Consider the following 17,837-nt stretch of genomic DNA (forward strand, 5'->3'; position numbering starts at 1 on the left):
TACAGATTTTATTTTCATTTTTATATCTTAAAAAATAATCTTTCTTATCTATAATAATTCCTCTCTGAGAAATTATTTACATCATTCTGTCATGTAGAGTATATCAACAGTTACAGGTAAATACATGTAGTCATTTTAAATAAATAATTTCATAATTACAAACATATAACATACTTTTGAGGTCAAAAATGTGTATTGAACTGTGTTATAAATTGAAATTGTCAGCCAAATTAACTTCTGTCAAAATTTTGGAAATTTGCATAAGGGGAGGGAATCTTCTAAAACTTTGTCCTTTCTTTTAATCATAAATCTATGAAAATTAAATTAGATCTAGTGACTAAAAGGTTGATAACTTTTTGTATTGTTTAATATATATATATCTTTTTTTTTTAACAATAATACCCTGAAGTCAATATAATATAATAAGATGTGTGTAGATAGTTGTAATATATCTTTTATTTTCCTTGGTTTACAGAAGTGTGTTTTCCTGCAGAAAGCTTGTTTGTAAAGCATTACAAAAAATCAGGTTTATTTTGACTAGATCTGTAATATTTGTTTAATCTTACAAAACAATGAACTTAGAAATCAAAAATGAGGGGGGATAGGACCTTTATCGGGACTCAGGGATTGTGTGTTTTCAAGCTTGGGATTTCGGGATTGACCCTTTTGGGATGCGGGAATTCTTTTTCCGATTTTCGGGACCTTGGGATTACGTATTTTTAAGCCCTGGATTTTGGGATTTCGTGTTTTTAAGCCAGTGATTTCGGGATCAGGACCCCTCCTCAAAAATGTCATCCTATAATGTCAAATATGTTCTTCTGTGATGGTTAATACTGTAAATTTATATTTTTGTGATGGTTGTATTTTTTGCAAAATTACAACTGAAAAGGTTGGGGGAAAAAAAAACTTGCATATAAAATTTGGATATTATTTAAATTTTATTGAGCTTTGCTTACTATCACAATAACTATTCACATATTCTTCACCAATGTTCAACAATCATATTTATAATAAATGCAATGATACATTTCTAAACTCATAGTAGATTATATGGTATCACATATTAGCATCACTAGGTTGTGTAACGGTCCTCATATTATCACTACGACTAGTTACTATTTGTACTTCACTTGACTGACTTGTAGCGTCACTCCGACTAGTTACCTCCCCTGGCTGACTTGTAGCATCAGTGGGTTGTGTGATAGTCCTTACAGCCTCAATTGATTGAGATATAATACTCAACCCATCAGCTGATCGTGGCACGGTCCCATCTCTGGGTAAATTTTCAAGTCTGAAGAATAATTGTTTTCTGAGTGTAAATTGTGGCATAGGAACTTGTTTGCTTATTTCATAGTTGTTTCCAGCTGGGATGTTTTCTGTTGACACATCATGATTCACCCTGGTCAGTATGGATATCAAATCCTGGCTGTAAAATAAAATAACAAAAAATAATTAGACACTGAAATGTACATCATATTAAGAGAGCAAGAGCAAATCTGACAGGTCTTTTTAAAATTAATACATAAACAATGCTTAGACCAAAGATAAAAAGTTAAGGAAACTGCAATCCAAACACCAATAGTACCCAAAAATTAACATCCTGTTCATAAAGCAATTGAATAACAGATAAAATTCACATTTCTTATGGCATCAATCATTAATATGATTACAAAATTCAATTATTAATAAGTTCACCAATTTTAATGATGAATGTGATTACCAGATTTTAATTATAAATGAGTGTACCAATTTCGATTTTCCAAGGATAAAAGTGATAACCAAATCATAAATGAGTTCACCATTTTTATAATAAATGTAATTACCAAATTTCAATTTTCACTAAGATCATCATTTTCAATGATTGATGTGATAACCAAATTTCAATTATTAATGAGATTAACAAATTTCAATTATTAATGAGATTACCATTTTCAATGATTAATGTGATTACCAAATTTCAATTATTGACGAGTGTACCAATTTCAATGATAAATGAGTTCACCAATTTCAATGATAAATGAGTTCACCAATTTCAATGATAAATGAGTTCACCAATTTCAATGATAAATGAGTTCACCAATTTCAATGATAAATGAGTTCACCAAATTCAATGATAAATGAGTTCACCAATTTTAATGACGAATGTTATTACCTAATTTCAATTATGAATTTGTTTAGCAATTTCAATTATCAAAGTATATTTTTTTTCCGTATAATATATGAGAAATGCTAATTTAAGATCTTGACTTTTGACAATAGTTAAAAATTCTCTCGATCTAGTATGGTCACAAAGATAGAATTGACCGAATAACCAGCTTAATACCACTCACAGTATAAAACCAACTCTTTTATCATCAGATACCACAACACAATCTCTCTCTTAAAGGAGATAACTCTTTAAATCATTTATGCGTTTATGAAAGTAAAGTTCACCATTGTATTTTAAGCGTTAACTGAAACAGATTGGAAATAATCTATCAATGTCTATGTAACCTAGAAACTTAGAATATTTTTTTGAAAATATTTGACACAAACATACTGTGGATTTTAAGAGTTATTTTCCTAAATATAGGTCTACCTCTTTTAAACAAGTTGAACTGTTTGTTCTTACCTATTGGCATATTTTATCAGATTTTCTGTAAGTTTCCTTATGTAAAACGACCCTCTTGTTCGACTTCTAAAAGATGTATAACCTGTAACAGTGGCAAAGCCAATCAGAAAGTCGGATTCATCCGGTATAATTTTGGAGTTATTTGACGGTACAGTCACAACATCTGTCTCAGGAATACTTTCACTTTCTTCTAGATTTGATGGTCCATCAGGCTGTATTGATAAATCAGTTTGGTTTATTCCTACAATTAACAAAAAAATCATATGTTTGCTAAATCTTATAAACATTTATAATGAAACTGTTCATTATTTTTATGACCACATATTAATCATTATATTAAATCAATTGTCTTCAAATGGCTGTTTAAAGCAGTTTTTGCAAAGGCTTTCCATTTATGCAACATGGGACGAAGGGAAGGCAACTTCAATTTAATCTAACTAGAGGCTCTAAAGAGCCTGTGTCGCTCACCTTGGTCTATTTGAATATTAAACAAAGGACACAGATGGATTCATGACAAAATTAAGAAATAATTCTTTCATGCCATGCTCTATGCTCACGCTCGGTATTAAATGTTTACAAATATAATGCCTACCCATGTTAAAATGAGCATAGAGCATGGCATGATAGAATTGTTTCGATTCTAATAGGAATATTTTGAACTTTATTACTAGTACTAGTACCTATAGTACACGCTCGAAATGTCACCATTTTGTTTGATGAACAAAAAAGCTATAGAAAAATCAACAGTTTATCAACAAAAAAAGAACAAAAACATTTAAACTAACTTTCAGAATGTTTTTATTTAATTTCCTAGCGAGCAATACCATAAAAAATGTCCATTTTGATCTTTGGCGTTGTTCAAAATTCATCTGACGTTGCAATTTCAATTGTGACGTCAATCACGTGCAGCCCATGTTCTATTTGAATTAGATCATGACTTTGTATCCAAAGCTAAAGAAGAACGTCATATTAGAATTGTGTTTTAGTGATAGTGATTTGTTTGTAGATCTTACTTTACTAAACATTCTTGCTGCTTACAATTATCTGAATCTATAATGAACTACATCCAGTTAGTTTCAGTGAAAAATGATAGTGAAAATTTACAAATTTTATGAAAATTGTTAAAAATTGACTATAAAGGGCAATAACTCCTTAGGAGGTCAATTGACCATTTTGGTCATACATGAGTATTGACTTATTTGTAAATCGTACTCAGCTGAACAATATTGCTGTTTACATTTTATCTCTATCTATAATAATATTCAAGATATTAACCAAAAACAACAAAATTTCCTTAAAATTACAATTCAAGGGCAGCAACCTAACAACGGGTTGTCTGATTCATCTGAAAAATTTAGAGCAGATAGATCTTGACCTCAATAACAAATTTACCCCATGTCAGATTTGCTTTAAATGCTTTGGTTTTTGAGTTATAAGCCAAAACTGCATTTTACCCCTATGTTCTATTTTTAGCCATGGCGGCCATCTTGAATGGTTGGACGGGTCATCGAACACATTTTTCAAACTACAAACCCAAATGATGATTGTGGCCAAGTTTGGTTAAATTTGGCCCAGCAGTTTCAGAGGAGAAGACTTTTCTAAAAGATTACTAAGATCTACGAAAAATGGTTAAAAATTGACTATAAAGGGCAATAACTCTTAAACGGGTCAACTGACCATTTTGGTCATGTTGACTTATTTGTAAATCTTACTTTGCTGAACATTATTGCTGTTAATAGTTTATCTCTATCTATAATAATATTCAAGATATTAACCAAAAATAACAATATTTCCTTAAAATTACCAATTCAGGGGCAGCAACCTAACAACGGGTTGTCCTATTTGTCTGAAAATTTCAGGGCAGATAGATCTTGACCTGAATAACAATTTTACCCTGTCAGATTTGCTCTAAATGCTTTGGTTTTTGAGTTATTAGCCAAAAACTGCATTTTATCCCTATGTTCTATTTTTAGCCATGGCCGCCATCTTGGATGGTTGGCCGGGTCTTCAGACACATTTTTTAAAACTAGATACCCCAATGATGATTTTGGTCAAGTTTGGTTAAATTTGGCCCAGTAGTTTCAGAGAAGAACATTCTTGTAAAAGTTAACGACGACGGACAACGACGATGACGACGGAGGACGCCAAGTGATGAGATGTTGTGTGATTGCTAATGACATAGTAAGATAAAAGTTAACAATAAAAGGTCATCCTTTAGCCTGCAACAATGAGTAATCAAAGAGCAGAATGCTCTGAGGGATATGATTACCATAGTTTTCATTGACACCTGTATAGCAGTTCTGCCAACATTTCATTAAGGAAATGCCTGAGATTTGGCAAAAATTGAAAAGATCAAAGAGGAAAAAAATAGATCCAAGAATACTGCTGCATAAAGCATGAACATGCGTGAATGTCAGGCATTTTTGGCAGCCCTGATACAGCTGGATAGTAATATTTTCAAAACTAATTCAACTGCACCAGAGACATATAATACAAGTATGTCTCTGATTGCACATGCAAAATGTAATAATCTGAATAGTTACTCAACTTTAAAAATATCTAATCCCAGTTACAAATGAATGAGCAATGTACTTATTGTGTTTTATTTTTGTACTATCAATTTCAAGTTTACTTTCCACAGCAGTCACTAAAAGTAAGAAAAGGTATTTCACTTCGTATCTTATCACCGTTAATTCTAGGAGGAACCCGGCCCATTTCTATCTCTTTAAAATCAATTTCCTTTGGGTCAGTGGGCATGACTCCTTTCTGTACATACGCCTCTGTTTAATATGAGATCGTCCTTAATATAATATGACGTTTATCGACATCTAACGAGTTAATTTTTTTTTCTTGGCGAGTTCGAAACAATAATATGGAAGACTCCACTTCTGCTGAAAGGGTGTTATAGGTAAACCTTTAAGATGTGGACATTTATTTTAATTTAAATGATGCATACGATTAAAAATTATGCAACAACAATAACCCTCAATAGCAGACAGAAATAGAAAGAATCCCACAAGTTTTAAATTTATCAATGAAGTGGGGAATCCAGCACAACCATTCAATCTGATACACCTTGAAATCAAGAAAACTCTACGCATACCCATTAATACATAAACAAACCTGTGACTTGCGATTTAGAACAAGAATGTTTATTAAATGATAATTAAATGACCTAGATGGTTCTCCATTTCTTAATGAGAGTACAGTATCAAATATCAGTTTCATAAGGGTAACATTTAGAAAAACTCCACTTCAGTTTATATATATGACAGAAATAGAATTATCGAAATTCAGAGATATCGAAATTCAGAGAACTTGGCCTTTAATCAAAACTTGGGAATTCCCTTTAACGTTTTTCTAAATTTATAAAAACACTAAATATAAATAGTGCTTAATTCACATTTTCTGTGTTGTTAACAACACGCAGAACATTATAGGAAAGTTGTTTAAGTTCAATCCTTTTGCTTGTTTTTACCTTTTAAAGCAAGACAATCATAAGAATCTAAGATGTTGCTGAATGTTTAGAATAAAATGGTTGACATGAGGGCATGGAGCCCTGAGTCAATGGTATAAGTCTACAGATTGCTTGAAAGCAATCGTATCCAAAAAACTATATAAGTAAGTTTGAAATAACAGTTACAAAGATTCTCCTGGTATTAACAATTTCTGCAAATGAAAAAGTATTTATCTATCTATCTTTTAATAATTTAATTTTGGATGTAACATGTCTTCTGCTTGGCTGACGTCATTTTGTTTATCAGCCCATAGACATAAATTTACTCCAGAATTAAGAATTAAATTTTAAGAAATGACTGTTCGATTTTTTCTGCCTATTCAAAATAACATAAAAAATGTGGTGAACCGCTACATGTGTTATTCAGTGAGCACCACATTGTTGATGTTATTTCTTCATAGACAAAATATATATTACAGTCATTCCTTAATAGTTTTCAATATAAGCAAAAAGCAACTAATGTTTAAAACATTACTTGAAATAAACGTGAACTCTTTCACACAGATTTTTTAATCAATATCAGTAAAATGGAGAATGGAAATTGGGAATGTGTCAGAGAGAAAACTCAACCATAGAGCAGAAAACAGCCGAAGGTCAAATAACTGTCACTATGCATATGTCAAACGGTTGATTGTTCCAAATGCAAAATGCAACTTTTTGGGATTTCAATGGTGACACATTTACCCCCAACATAGAACAAACAATTTATAGGCCTATAAATGAGGCATCCTTAATTTCAACTGGGAAAATCTTACCTGTTTGCCTCACATTTCCTTGACATGCCTGTATGAAGAACAGCTTTGGTTTTTCTGCTAAGCTTCTGCACTTTGAAGATCTAAAATACATTGTAAGATGTCTGATAGGTATGAGTACCCCATCCACTCCATAAACTACATGTTCTCCACCATGTGACAATATACATACAACCACAGCGTTATGCTTTGAATGGTCAAGTCTAGACAAATCAACCATTACTGCAGCCATATCTTTTGCTGGTAAGTCTTTATGTATTCTCACAATGAACCCAAGCTTACTGAAAGTTTCATCAAGCATTCCTACAAAAATAATATTGAGATGGCAGTTTTAAAAACATGCTGACCAAACCAAAATAAATAAACTATGTTAAAAATATTGTTGTTAAAATTTTAACTTACAGCTTTCAACATGTTCAAAGGACAAGAAATCTAATTTCTTTACAAAACAAGAATGTGTCCATAGTACACAAATGTCAAAATCACACTATCATTTTCTATGTCCAATGAACCTTGAAATTGGGGTCTAAACTAGAAAGATCATATCATATGATACATGTGTACTAAAAAGTTTCAAGTTGATTGGACTTCAACTTTATTTAAAACTAACTTAACCAAAATCTTTAACCTGAAGTGGGACAGATGGACAGACAAACATAAAATTTTGAGTTATCACCAAAAAGTATACAGATGTTTAGATTAATATAACAAAGAATTGTGTAAAGTTTTAAGCAATAATCATAAATCGCTTTGAGATACGGCACGACATGTAAAAACCCCCTCCCTCTTTTTTACAAAATACTCAATAACTCAAAAATGAAATTTTGAAACATCACCAAAAAGTAAACAGATCTTCAGATTAATATAACAAAGAAGTGAGTCAAGTTTTAAGCAATAATCATAAACCGTTTTTGAGATACAGCGAGACATGTAAAAAACCCTCCCTTTTTTTACAAAATACTCAATAACTCAAAAATGAAATTTTGAATCATCACCAAAAAGTATACAGATATTAAGATTATTATAACTAAGAAGTGTGTAAAGTTTTAAGCAATAATCAAGAATCGTTTTTGAGATACGGTGCGACATGTGAAAAAAAACACCCCCTGTTTTAGTTACAAAGTGCCGTAACTCAAAAAGTTTAAATCTTATTTTCACCAAAAAGTATACAGATCATTTGACCATCATAAAAAACAACTATATTAAGTTTCATGAAATTTAGATAAGTCGTTCTTAAGTTACGGTGTGACATGTTAACGCCGGACAGACAGACAGACAGACGGGCGGATGGCGGAATTTGTATACCATAATAAGTCCCGTCAAATTTTTGACTGGCGTATAAAAATGGCATTAAAAAATATAGGAAACAAAGTGAAGACCCCCCCCATTTTGACCCCTACAAAGACCTTCTTATCTTTGCACCATGATTTAAAAGACCTACATTTAATATAGATATCCTAAAGTTTAAAAAGATGAAAACAGTTTTTGAGTTAGTCTATCAGAAAATGGATAAAATTTGAATTAGTCTATCAAAAGTTCAGCTGTGCCTTTACATGTTTTCAGGCTTATACATAGTAGAAGTGAATACAAAATAGCTTCAATTTTAAATTTCAACTGTACAGAAACACGTTCAAAATTTCTTGATTAACTTACTAGCATCTTCATCACTTCCAACTCGACATCCAAAGCCAGACTGAGGATAGAAATTATTATTGTTGATAATAATACAAAAGCCTGCAAAAAAAACATATAAACAGATATTTTTAAATATTTCAACAACAATACACATGATACAGTCTCTAAATTCATCTAAAAATACATTGTTCATATTGTTCTTGTTTATTACTATCTGCAAAATTTCCATAAAAGTAACCAATTCAGAGGCAGCAACTCAACAACAGGTTGTCTGATTCTTCTGAAAATTTCAGGGCAGAAAGATGTCAACCGGATAAACAGTTTTATTCGGTCAGATTTGTTCTAAATACTTTAGTTAAAGAGATATGAGCCAAAATCTGCTTTTTACCCCTGTGTTCTATTTTTAGCTATGTCCACCATCTTGGTTGGGGGTTTGGATAATCTGACACAATTTTTATGATTGTGGCAAAGTTTGGTCAAATTTGGCCCAGTAGTTTCAGAGGAGAATATTTTTATAAAAAAAATCAAGGATGACGAAGAAGGTGACAGACACCAAGTGATAAGAAAAGCTCAATAGTCCTTAAGGTCAGGTGAGCTAAAAGGAAAACGAAATATGTATATTTTCCTGCTTGTAGATAAATGCTACCTTATTTATCCTTGTACATCAAAGTGGCTATTCTTTGCAATATAAACTTGAGTGCCTTTGATAAACCTATAAACCTTTAGCCAGTAACAATAGAGACTTGGTATTGAGTTGAGGATAAACATTTTTTCACCTACTTCTACTGCAATAAACTTTCAACCTCATTGAGTAAGATATAACATACCTCTCGGAAAGGCATTCATTTCATACACATGCATTGGAGATTGTTCAATAGTCTGTGGTCCACCATTCTGTGGCCTGCTGGGTAATGATGGGTACTGATCAACAACAGGTGATTCTGGAAAAAATTCACAAATATCTTTAAACATAAACGTATTAGGGGAAGGAAGGCACTTTTTATTAGACCTCACCATGCTTTAATTTTTAATAAGACATTTCCTTTAAATGTGCAAGCAATATAACCACCAACCATCAAATTTTAATAAAAGTGATATCTGACCCACGGCCCCCTCCCCATACAATTAATTCTGGAAAAGCCCTTAGGATTTTATATACCCACTTGACCTGTACACTGTCATGTATTTCTATGATGAAAACATGTACAAATCCACAAAACACTAACCAGAAAACTTAAGATGTTGACCAATGAAAAACAAGCAAAGTCTTAGGTCCTCCTAATGATAGTTAGTTCTCGTTTTGAATTTTATGCATTTTTAATGCATTTGTTATTTTTATGTATATTAATTTTTTTAACTTCTCTGTTACCTTTGTACTTGCATGGTTTTATGAGAATAAACTATCTATCTATCTATCTATCGTTTGTTATTCAATTTAAATTAAAAAATAAAAAGGCAATTTTGGTAAGTTTTAAAAAAGTTTAGATGAGTACTAATTAAGGTCATATACTTGATTGAAATTTATCTTTTTTCATTTTTGTATTTTTTTGTTTGTTATGAAAAAAGCCTTAAAAAGGGAATTCTTTAGCTTATATGATAATCTTAAAGTGATCAAATAAACTGGTTATCCAGAGTGATTGTGTTACAATTAACACTAGGATGAAATTTTTACTCTCAGTACATAGATACTTATCGCCAGAAACCAACCTGCAACTAATTTCACACAATATCTTCTGAGAAAATATACTGTAAACTCATGAACATTACAGTATAATTACTTTCCTTCAATTTTCTACTTAAGATGTATTGTGAAAAGAGCCCCTTTTCTACAGTAAATCAACAAACATAAGAGTACTGTACATGTAAACAAGTGAAGTATATGGATATCCCCATTTCATAATATTAGAAAACAGAAAGTGTCTGACATCTCCTTTAAGAACACACACATTACAACTTATCACAGTTTCAAAACTGCTGATCAAACATGAAGTCGTATACCATTTATTCCAAGAAGAGAGGGATGTTTGCTTGTCATGTTCTGGAATTTTGTCAGATTTTCAAAATCCTCTGGTTTTATCCATTTGACTACTTTAAAAAATTTTGCCTATGAACCCCCATTTTTCTTTTTATAAATCTTTTTCACGTATAATTATAAGCCATTTGTAAAGTTTAAAAAAAAAATAATTATTATTTAATAGTTTTGAGAACTTTAACTGGTCAATGATAAAGCTATGAAAAATTAAGAGAGAACATTTCCGGCCAAAATTACAATGGCTAATATCTTGAAAACAAGCACATTGATGATTGACCCCTATATATTTTTTGCTTTTTTGCTTCCTCAATTAATCCCCTATCAATATATACTAGTGTAATGGAAAGTTATTTATTTTGAAACTAAGCAGGGAACTTCCTTAAACATGTACACTATTTATTTTGTATCACACATATGGTGTTTTTTTTATGTTTGTAATGATCCTGATGATCATAAAGACCAATTGATAGCCGTTTGTTTTCTGCTCCATTGTCAAAGTTTTTGTCTTTTTGACACATTGCCCATGGTCCCTGTTTCCATTCTGAAATCTATTGTTAGTAATTATTTACCTAGTGTCTGTGTAGCACCATTTATATTTATACTGTCAGTATTATTTTCACCATCTATCAAATGTGGATACTTATCTGTAAAGAAATAAAAAGAACAAACTTTACAGCAAAACTAACAATATGCTACATGTTCTATGTATACTATTGTATAACAAAACAGAAAAAGTTGTTTAAGGTCAACCTTATATATACTCAAGATATTTACATGACTTACATCTAGAATGTCAACATAAGCAACATGACAGGTGCCATATGTGGAGCAGGATCTGCTTACCCTTCCGGAGCACCAGAAATCATCCTAGTTTTTCGGTTGAGTTTGTGTTGCTTATTCTTTAGTTTTCTATGTTGTGTCATGTGTTCTATTGTTTGTTTGTTTGTCTTCTTTCATTTTTACCCAGGCGTCACAATGTCAGTTTATTTTCGATTAATGAGTTTGACTGTCCCTCTGGTATCTTTCATCCCTCTTTTAACTTTATATTTAATAAGAAATAAAAGAAAAAATACTTTACACAAAATTTTCAATAAACAATTGTATAACAATACAGAAAACATGTATATATTGAACATGATAAAGGTAAACCTTAGGAGAAGTTAAAACTGACCTTATTTTTTATAAGATAATAATTGAGAAACAATGTATAATATATCAGTAAGCCTTGTAGGAACAATTAGATTTGACTCTCCTATCAGGAGACAGCTCTAGCTTAACTTCTAAACATTCAAATTTTGAGATTTTTTTTTATATTTGGGAACAAAACAAAGATGCAAATCAGAAAAAAAGATACAGGATAATTTATACTACATTTCGAAAGCTAGGACACAGCTAGAAACAATTATGATATATAATATCTTTACCTTGATACTCAACAACAAGCTCCAATAAATCTCCTCGATTTAGGGCTTTTAACATGTCTTTAAGTACATTTGTACTAGCTGGAGATATTAATAAGTATTTTTCCAATAGAACAAACAGGTCAAACACATGTTTTACTTTCTGCATTTGTCCTTTTTTAATTCCCAATGCCTTGTTAGAATGGAATTTCAACTGTTCAAATTCTTTATCCGATAAATCTTCTAAAATCTTGTAGAGTAAAATTCTGAAATAAAGAATATGAAAATGTTAATTCTTATTTACTTTGTAACTATTCATATGATCATCATAATCCATGCATCCATAATGCCATTTTAGCTTTTCATCTATCTGACGTGATTTTTCAAAGCTCTAATTGTTATAGTTTTTTTGTTGTAATGTTAATCAACTATTAGTAACCCAGGTTGAAAGTAGGGTTGGCACACCTTCTAGTAACAAGTTTAATCCTGCAAGATTCTGTATGTGCCTGAGTGAGTGTCCAAAGTCAGGAGCCTGTAATTCATGATCAGTGGTTGTGGTTTGTTGGTAAATATATCATACATGTCATATATGGTTTTTGTTCATTATTTTGTGTAAGTTTAAGTTTTTTGTATACATGGTATAAATTGTGTTACATTTGTCATTTCAGGCATTTTATAATTGACTAAATTAGTATGGATTTTACTCATTGTTGACAGCCATGTGGTTACCTATAGTTGAAAATTTCTGTGTCATATGGTCTCCTTTTGAGAGTTGTCTTATTTGTAATTAATGATACCACTTCTTCTTATTTTAATAAGGATAAAACAGTATTATATACTTGTACTAATGTCAGTGTTGAAAATGAGCTGGATTATTTCTTGCATCTGAAGTGTTTTTCTAGATTTTTCTTCATTTGAAACGCCCAAAGCTGAATATTTGAAAACAAATGATGTATATCATGTATATAGGAACTTGATCATTTGAAGTGCTATATGACCTTGAAAAACATTAAAATAAAAGCCAGTCAAATCCATAAAAGGTCAAATTTTCCTGTAGGAGTTTAAACCTTTAAGTTTCAAGGAATTTAGTAACATACTTTTCCTCATTTTAAACGTTTAATACTTTTGCATGCCATTTATATATCATGTATATCATGTATATATAGTGTTTAATTATACATTGTACTAAAATAACACAAACATACAATTTCATAAGTAAGGTTTACCAAAAAAATTGGGTATACATGTACATACAGTATAAACATGATATGTATAAATTAATCATTTCATGGGTGTTTAAAAGCACTCTTTTTATTTACAAAAAGATGTCCTCCTTATACATATTATACAAAATGTACATTACACATAACGGACTCATATTATTATATCTACATGATCTAATTAATTCATCTCAGATCTAACCTATGATCCATATTGATGATTACTGACCTGAAAGGTGAGAGCCTGGAATCTGTTTCCATGCCAACCTCTACACGTCTGGGGTCTATCTCTAACTTTCTCACTAAGTCTATTCGTCCAATTAAACAAAAACATTCTGCTAAATAACTACCATCATGTAACGCAACATGTTTATTTTTTTCAATGGCACTAAATATGTCTATTGCCATCGTTGCCATTTGTAATTTTGCCGATCCAGTCACATCTCTAAGCAGAAATTTTAATTTCTCAAGGTCATCACTACCAAGGTCACTGCAAATTTCCACCAAAATTTGTCTTAGTCTTATATTAGCCATTTTGTCCTTTATATATCACAACTCAACTTCTCTTTTAAGATTCACAATAATAAAAGTGTATTCTGTCATACCTACAAAGAAATAAAATGAATTATAATTGTGCAAAAGTATGAAAAAATACATTCTTGGTAGTTTTAGCAATAAATGTAAAGGAGGTTAGGGCACTTTTAATCACTATATATCTCTGTATCATAATGCATGTTAATTAATTTTACTATCAACAAATAAATGGAGAATGTCTCCCAATGGACACATAAGATGCTCCTGATTGTATATAACATTATACAGGGACATATCTCAAGAATGATAAAAGTGACGCTACCCAAATTGTACTTGATCTGTATTTTGTGGTAATATGCTAATTAAGCATTGTCTAGAGTTGTCTCATTGGCATCATATCATATCTTCTTTTTAATATTGTCTACAAGTTTTATAACATTTGGTTGAGGCAAACTTAAATTAATCATGTTAATAGAGAACAGAAACAAAAATCTTTGCAATTTTTCCATTTATAAAGGGGCATAAATTATTCTAGAATTTTAAGATTTATGCTACCAAATTTCAAACTCATACCTGCCAACTTTCACGATTTAGGCGTGTACTACACGATTTTGACCCATAGTCACGATTGCACGATCGTGTTCCTGAAAAAACCTCTAAAACACGATTAGGTGAAAATCTACACGAAAAATATGGTTGTTCCCGATTTTGAACTGTGTCTAATGGAGGAAAATCGGGTTCAGCCAATCAAATTGTGTGTTTCTCATGATCAAATTAATCAGCCAATCAAAAACGTTTTCTCTCAAGATTGTTTTAACATGCTAGATATTGAACTTGTGTTGTATTCCACTGTTTGTTGATGTAAAGACGTGAACATGGCAAATGATTTTTCAACTGCAAGGAGGTTCTTACACAGAATAAGAATAAAAGCATGGCTGATTGACAAACTTCAATGATGCAGTACTACCATGAATATAATAAATAGTAGTTTATTCACTAATTTATTGACATTACATATACACTTGCTGTAACATAATTTCATTTATGTATTCAATCATTTAAAGTATAATGTACTATTCATTATTTTTCACATGGACCCCCACACCCACATCATCATGAGGAATCCCTTAAATGAGGGACTACCCTTAGAAATAGAAAAATAGAAAAATGTAGATTTATTAACTTTAAAATGGGAAATTCTGACATTATATTTGGAACAGCTTTTCTAAATGAAGAGTCCTATTATTTTGAATAATAAAAAAAGATATAAGGCCAAGAACATATCAAAATTCTTGGACATGTGTTGGCCATATAATACCAGATAGGTCATAAGATGTATAGTTCATTGGGAAAAGTTTCTTCAAATAATATGCATATGAATGTGTGCTCATTTGTACTTTAAAAGTGGTTTTTAATGTCCTAACATTGAGGGGGGGTCCCTATGTGTTGTTCTCAACCTGATAAAGGTCCTTCTTTGTGTATAATTTTAAATTGGAAAAGTCAACAACTACACATGAAAATAATTCCTGGTCTTACAGCTATAAGTTCATATTTTCTGCTGATATAATAACTAGAATCATGCAAATAAACTATAAAAAAAGGGATGTAAGCTCATCTTACAAATCATGCAAAAATGACCTTTTTCTAGACTACAAAACAGCACGCGCAAAAAAGTCGTCGCAAAGAATTTTAAAATTTGAAATTGTTGTCGCGCGCTAAAACCCCCATGGGCATTTTCAAAAGTTGGCAGGTATGCAAACTGGATCTGTATTTTGTGGTTATTAGCATTATATAATAAATAGTGAATAATTATCATAAAATTTTGTTGAGGTAAACTTAAGATAGATACCTGAAACCAAAAAAATTGCAATTTTTCCTATAATAAAGGGCATAACTCTAGAATGGTTTAAGTGACGCCACCAAAATTAAAACTTGATCTGTGTTTTGTAGTAATAAGCATTGTGTTTAAGTTTCATAACATTTGGTTGAGGCAAACTCAAGTTAAAGAACAGAAAACCAATTTTGGGACGTATGTTCGTACAGAAGGACAAGAGTAAAACTTGTGGCCCCACCACTACAGTGGGGCATACAAACCACAATTTGAACACTATACACACATATATCATGTATATGTTAAATATTCCTATAATCATGATATAAATGGGAAGAATTGACTTTAAATATGATTTCATTTCAACTTAGGCCAGTCAGCCTCATTAAATGGTACCTAATACATGTAATAATATTCATGATATTAAACTATTCCTTCATCATGATTACATAAATCATTATGCATGTGTTCTTATCTCAAATTTAACATGCTTAATAAATCACCTTTTTTTTAAACCATTTATTTTTGATGATTGAAGTGTAACTGTGAGCTACTGCCTACGGATGATACCCCTGCCTCAAGTGGATAATGTTAATAATCTAAAAATATGTAAGTGTTCGATTAACAGGAAGTTGTCAAGTGATGAATCTGAAAACTCATCACACGTACAGTAAAGCTGACTTAATATAAACCCTGAAACCAAAATTCACATACCCTGGCATTGTAGTTTCTGAGAAAAATGCGATGAAAATATTCATGGAATGGACGGACTGATCGACTGACGGACAGATCAGATAGAGGTAAAACAATATACCCCCCTTTTTCTAAGCGGGGAAAAAGTGGGGGAGAGCGGGGGTATAATTACACATCTATATGGAAATAATAGATGGGAGATTGCTTTTTCAGCAATTGATTCCTCCTGAAAATTCATGAAATATTTGCTATTAAATCATGTAAATCAACCAATCAACTATTGTTGTACTAATAATTTGACTCTCAGCTAGTCAAAATAATTATGATGTCTTGGAAGGCTATCTTAAATTTTTGCTTAGATGTACACCAGTCTTATCATGTTTATGCAATTATTTTGTATCAATGGTTCTGATTGGAAGACAATAAGTGTAAAATTCTCTGTTCCTTGTTTGTTAAACTAAGAAAGCTGACATTTTGAATTGCTGAATGTATTGACATTTAATTTCTACAAGAATAAGCAAAAAACCTTACATATTGCATCTAAAATCTTCTTTGAATCAAATTTAATTGCATTTTGAAGCGTCCAAGAAGCTAGTTCACCGCCCAGGGTTTATGTTTGACACAAACAGGAAGCATACATATGAAGGTTTATAAAAATGGTTTGGGGACAGTCAGACCAAAGAAGATAACATCTTTTCGGGGAATTTTCTTAAATGAAAGTTTTACACATGTTACACTAAAATAATGATTTATGAAATTGTTTTGCATTATTATAGAGATAACTGTTCTGTATTTGAAGCTTTGCAAAAGTCCATCGGTAGTTCATTTTTAGTTTTACTTCACAAATACCTATTTATCTGTTTCAACTGCCTGTCGCAAGGTACCCTAAATCTGTGATGGTAAATCTACTAATGGACGTCCGCAAAGCTTCAATTACAATACAGTTATCTCTTAAATAGACTTACAAGACGTCATAATTATTTGGACTAACTCTCAGCATACCCAGGACTAGCCCAGGACCAAACTATTCAGAAGCTTGTGGGTATGAAAAGTAGGAAGGGGAAGGGGTCTTTATTTCTGATTATATTCTCCTTTATCCCTTATATTAATTTTCTATCCTGTAAAATGTTTTTGTTATACATCTAATATTAGGTTTTTATTAGATATTTGTTTCGTTTGTTTTTACCAGTACCATGCCAGGGCCAGTGACAACAAGGTAAAACATATATAACGAACTTAATCACGAGAAAGTTGTCACCTATATGTTCTTCATCTTGGCATTCAGCTTATTCATCTGGCATTGTCTATTTCTGTCATTCGGTGATTGTTCGTAAACCGAAACTGCAGGAAAAGTGAAATTCTAAAAATAGATTATTCGGAAAGGCATACAATAAATCTTTACCAAAGTCGGATAAGAACTGTATTTGAATCCGTATATTTTATGCCAAGTAACACTTCTAAATAATGTTGAGTAAGACAAAAAGTAATAATCTTCTACCAGTAAAAGTTTAAACGATTGTTTAAACTTATAAATCGAAAATTTCGTGCACCAATCCCTGTTTCGAATAAAGATAAAATTGTATTTACAATACAATGTTTAGTTTATTCAAGG

The 17,837-nt window shown here is 31.3% G+C and overlaps 1 protein-coding gene across 1 annotated transcript; it reads right to left on the reverse strand.

Annotated features, from left to right (window-relative positions):
- Nucleotides 1-930: 930 nt before the first annotated feature.
- Nucleotides 931-17,588, reverse strand: LOC134699752 (caspase-8-like). Its single transcript, XM_063561178.1, has 9 exons — nucleotides 17,484-17,588; nucleotides 13,397-13,772; nucleotides 11,972-12,213; nucleotides 11,117-11,191; nucleotides 9,343-9,456; nucleotides 8,534-8,614; nucleotides 6,884-7,183; nucleotides 2,612-2,852; nucleotides 931-1,426 (listed from the first exon to the last, which is right to left on the reverse strand). The coding sequence occupies exons 2-9, from the start codon at nucleotides 13,699-13,701 to the stop codon at nucleotides 1,057-1,059; spliced, it is 1,728 nt and encodes a 575-aa protein (XP_063417248.1). The 5' UTR covers nucleotides 13,702-13,772; nucleotides 17,484-17,588; the 3' UTR covers nucleotides 931-1,056.
- Between the last annotated feature and the right edge of the window lie 249 nt (nucleotides 17,589-17,837).

The sequence above is a fragment of the Mytilus trossulus genome, unplaced genomic scaffold (genome assembly GCF_036588685.1).
Source record: "Mytilus trossulus isolate FHL-02 unplaced genomic scaffold, PNRI_Mtr1.1.1.hap1 h1tg000085l___fragment_1__unscaffolded, whole genome shotgun sequence".
NCBI classification, from domain to species: Eukaryota; Metazoa; Mollusca; class Bivalvia; order Mytilida; family Mytilidae; genus Mytilus; species Mytilus trossulus.

What these genes read in the sequence shown, in the direction of transcription:
- LOC134699752 (XM_063561178.1), bottom strand. Translation starts at nt 13,701, where the DNA reads ATGGCTAATATAAGACTAAGACAAATTTTGGTGGAAATTTGCAGTGAC. An exon ending in AGGAAATGTGAGGCAAACAG is followed by an intron (nt 2,853 to 6,883) that starts GTAAGATTTTCC and finishes TGTTAATTGTAG; the next exon opens with GAATAAACCAAACTGATTTA. An exon ending in CTGATAAAATATGCCAATAG is followed by an intron (nt 1,427 to 2,611) that starts GTAAGAACAAAC and finishes TTTATTTTACAG; the next exon opens with CCAGGATTTGATATCCATAC.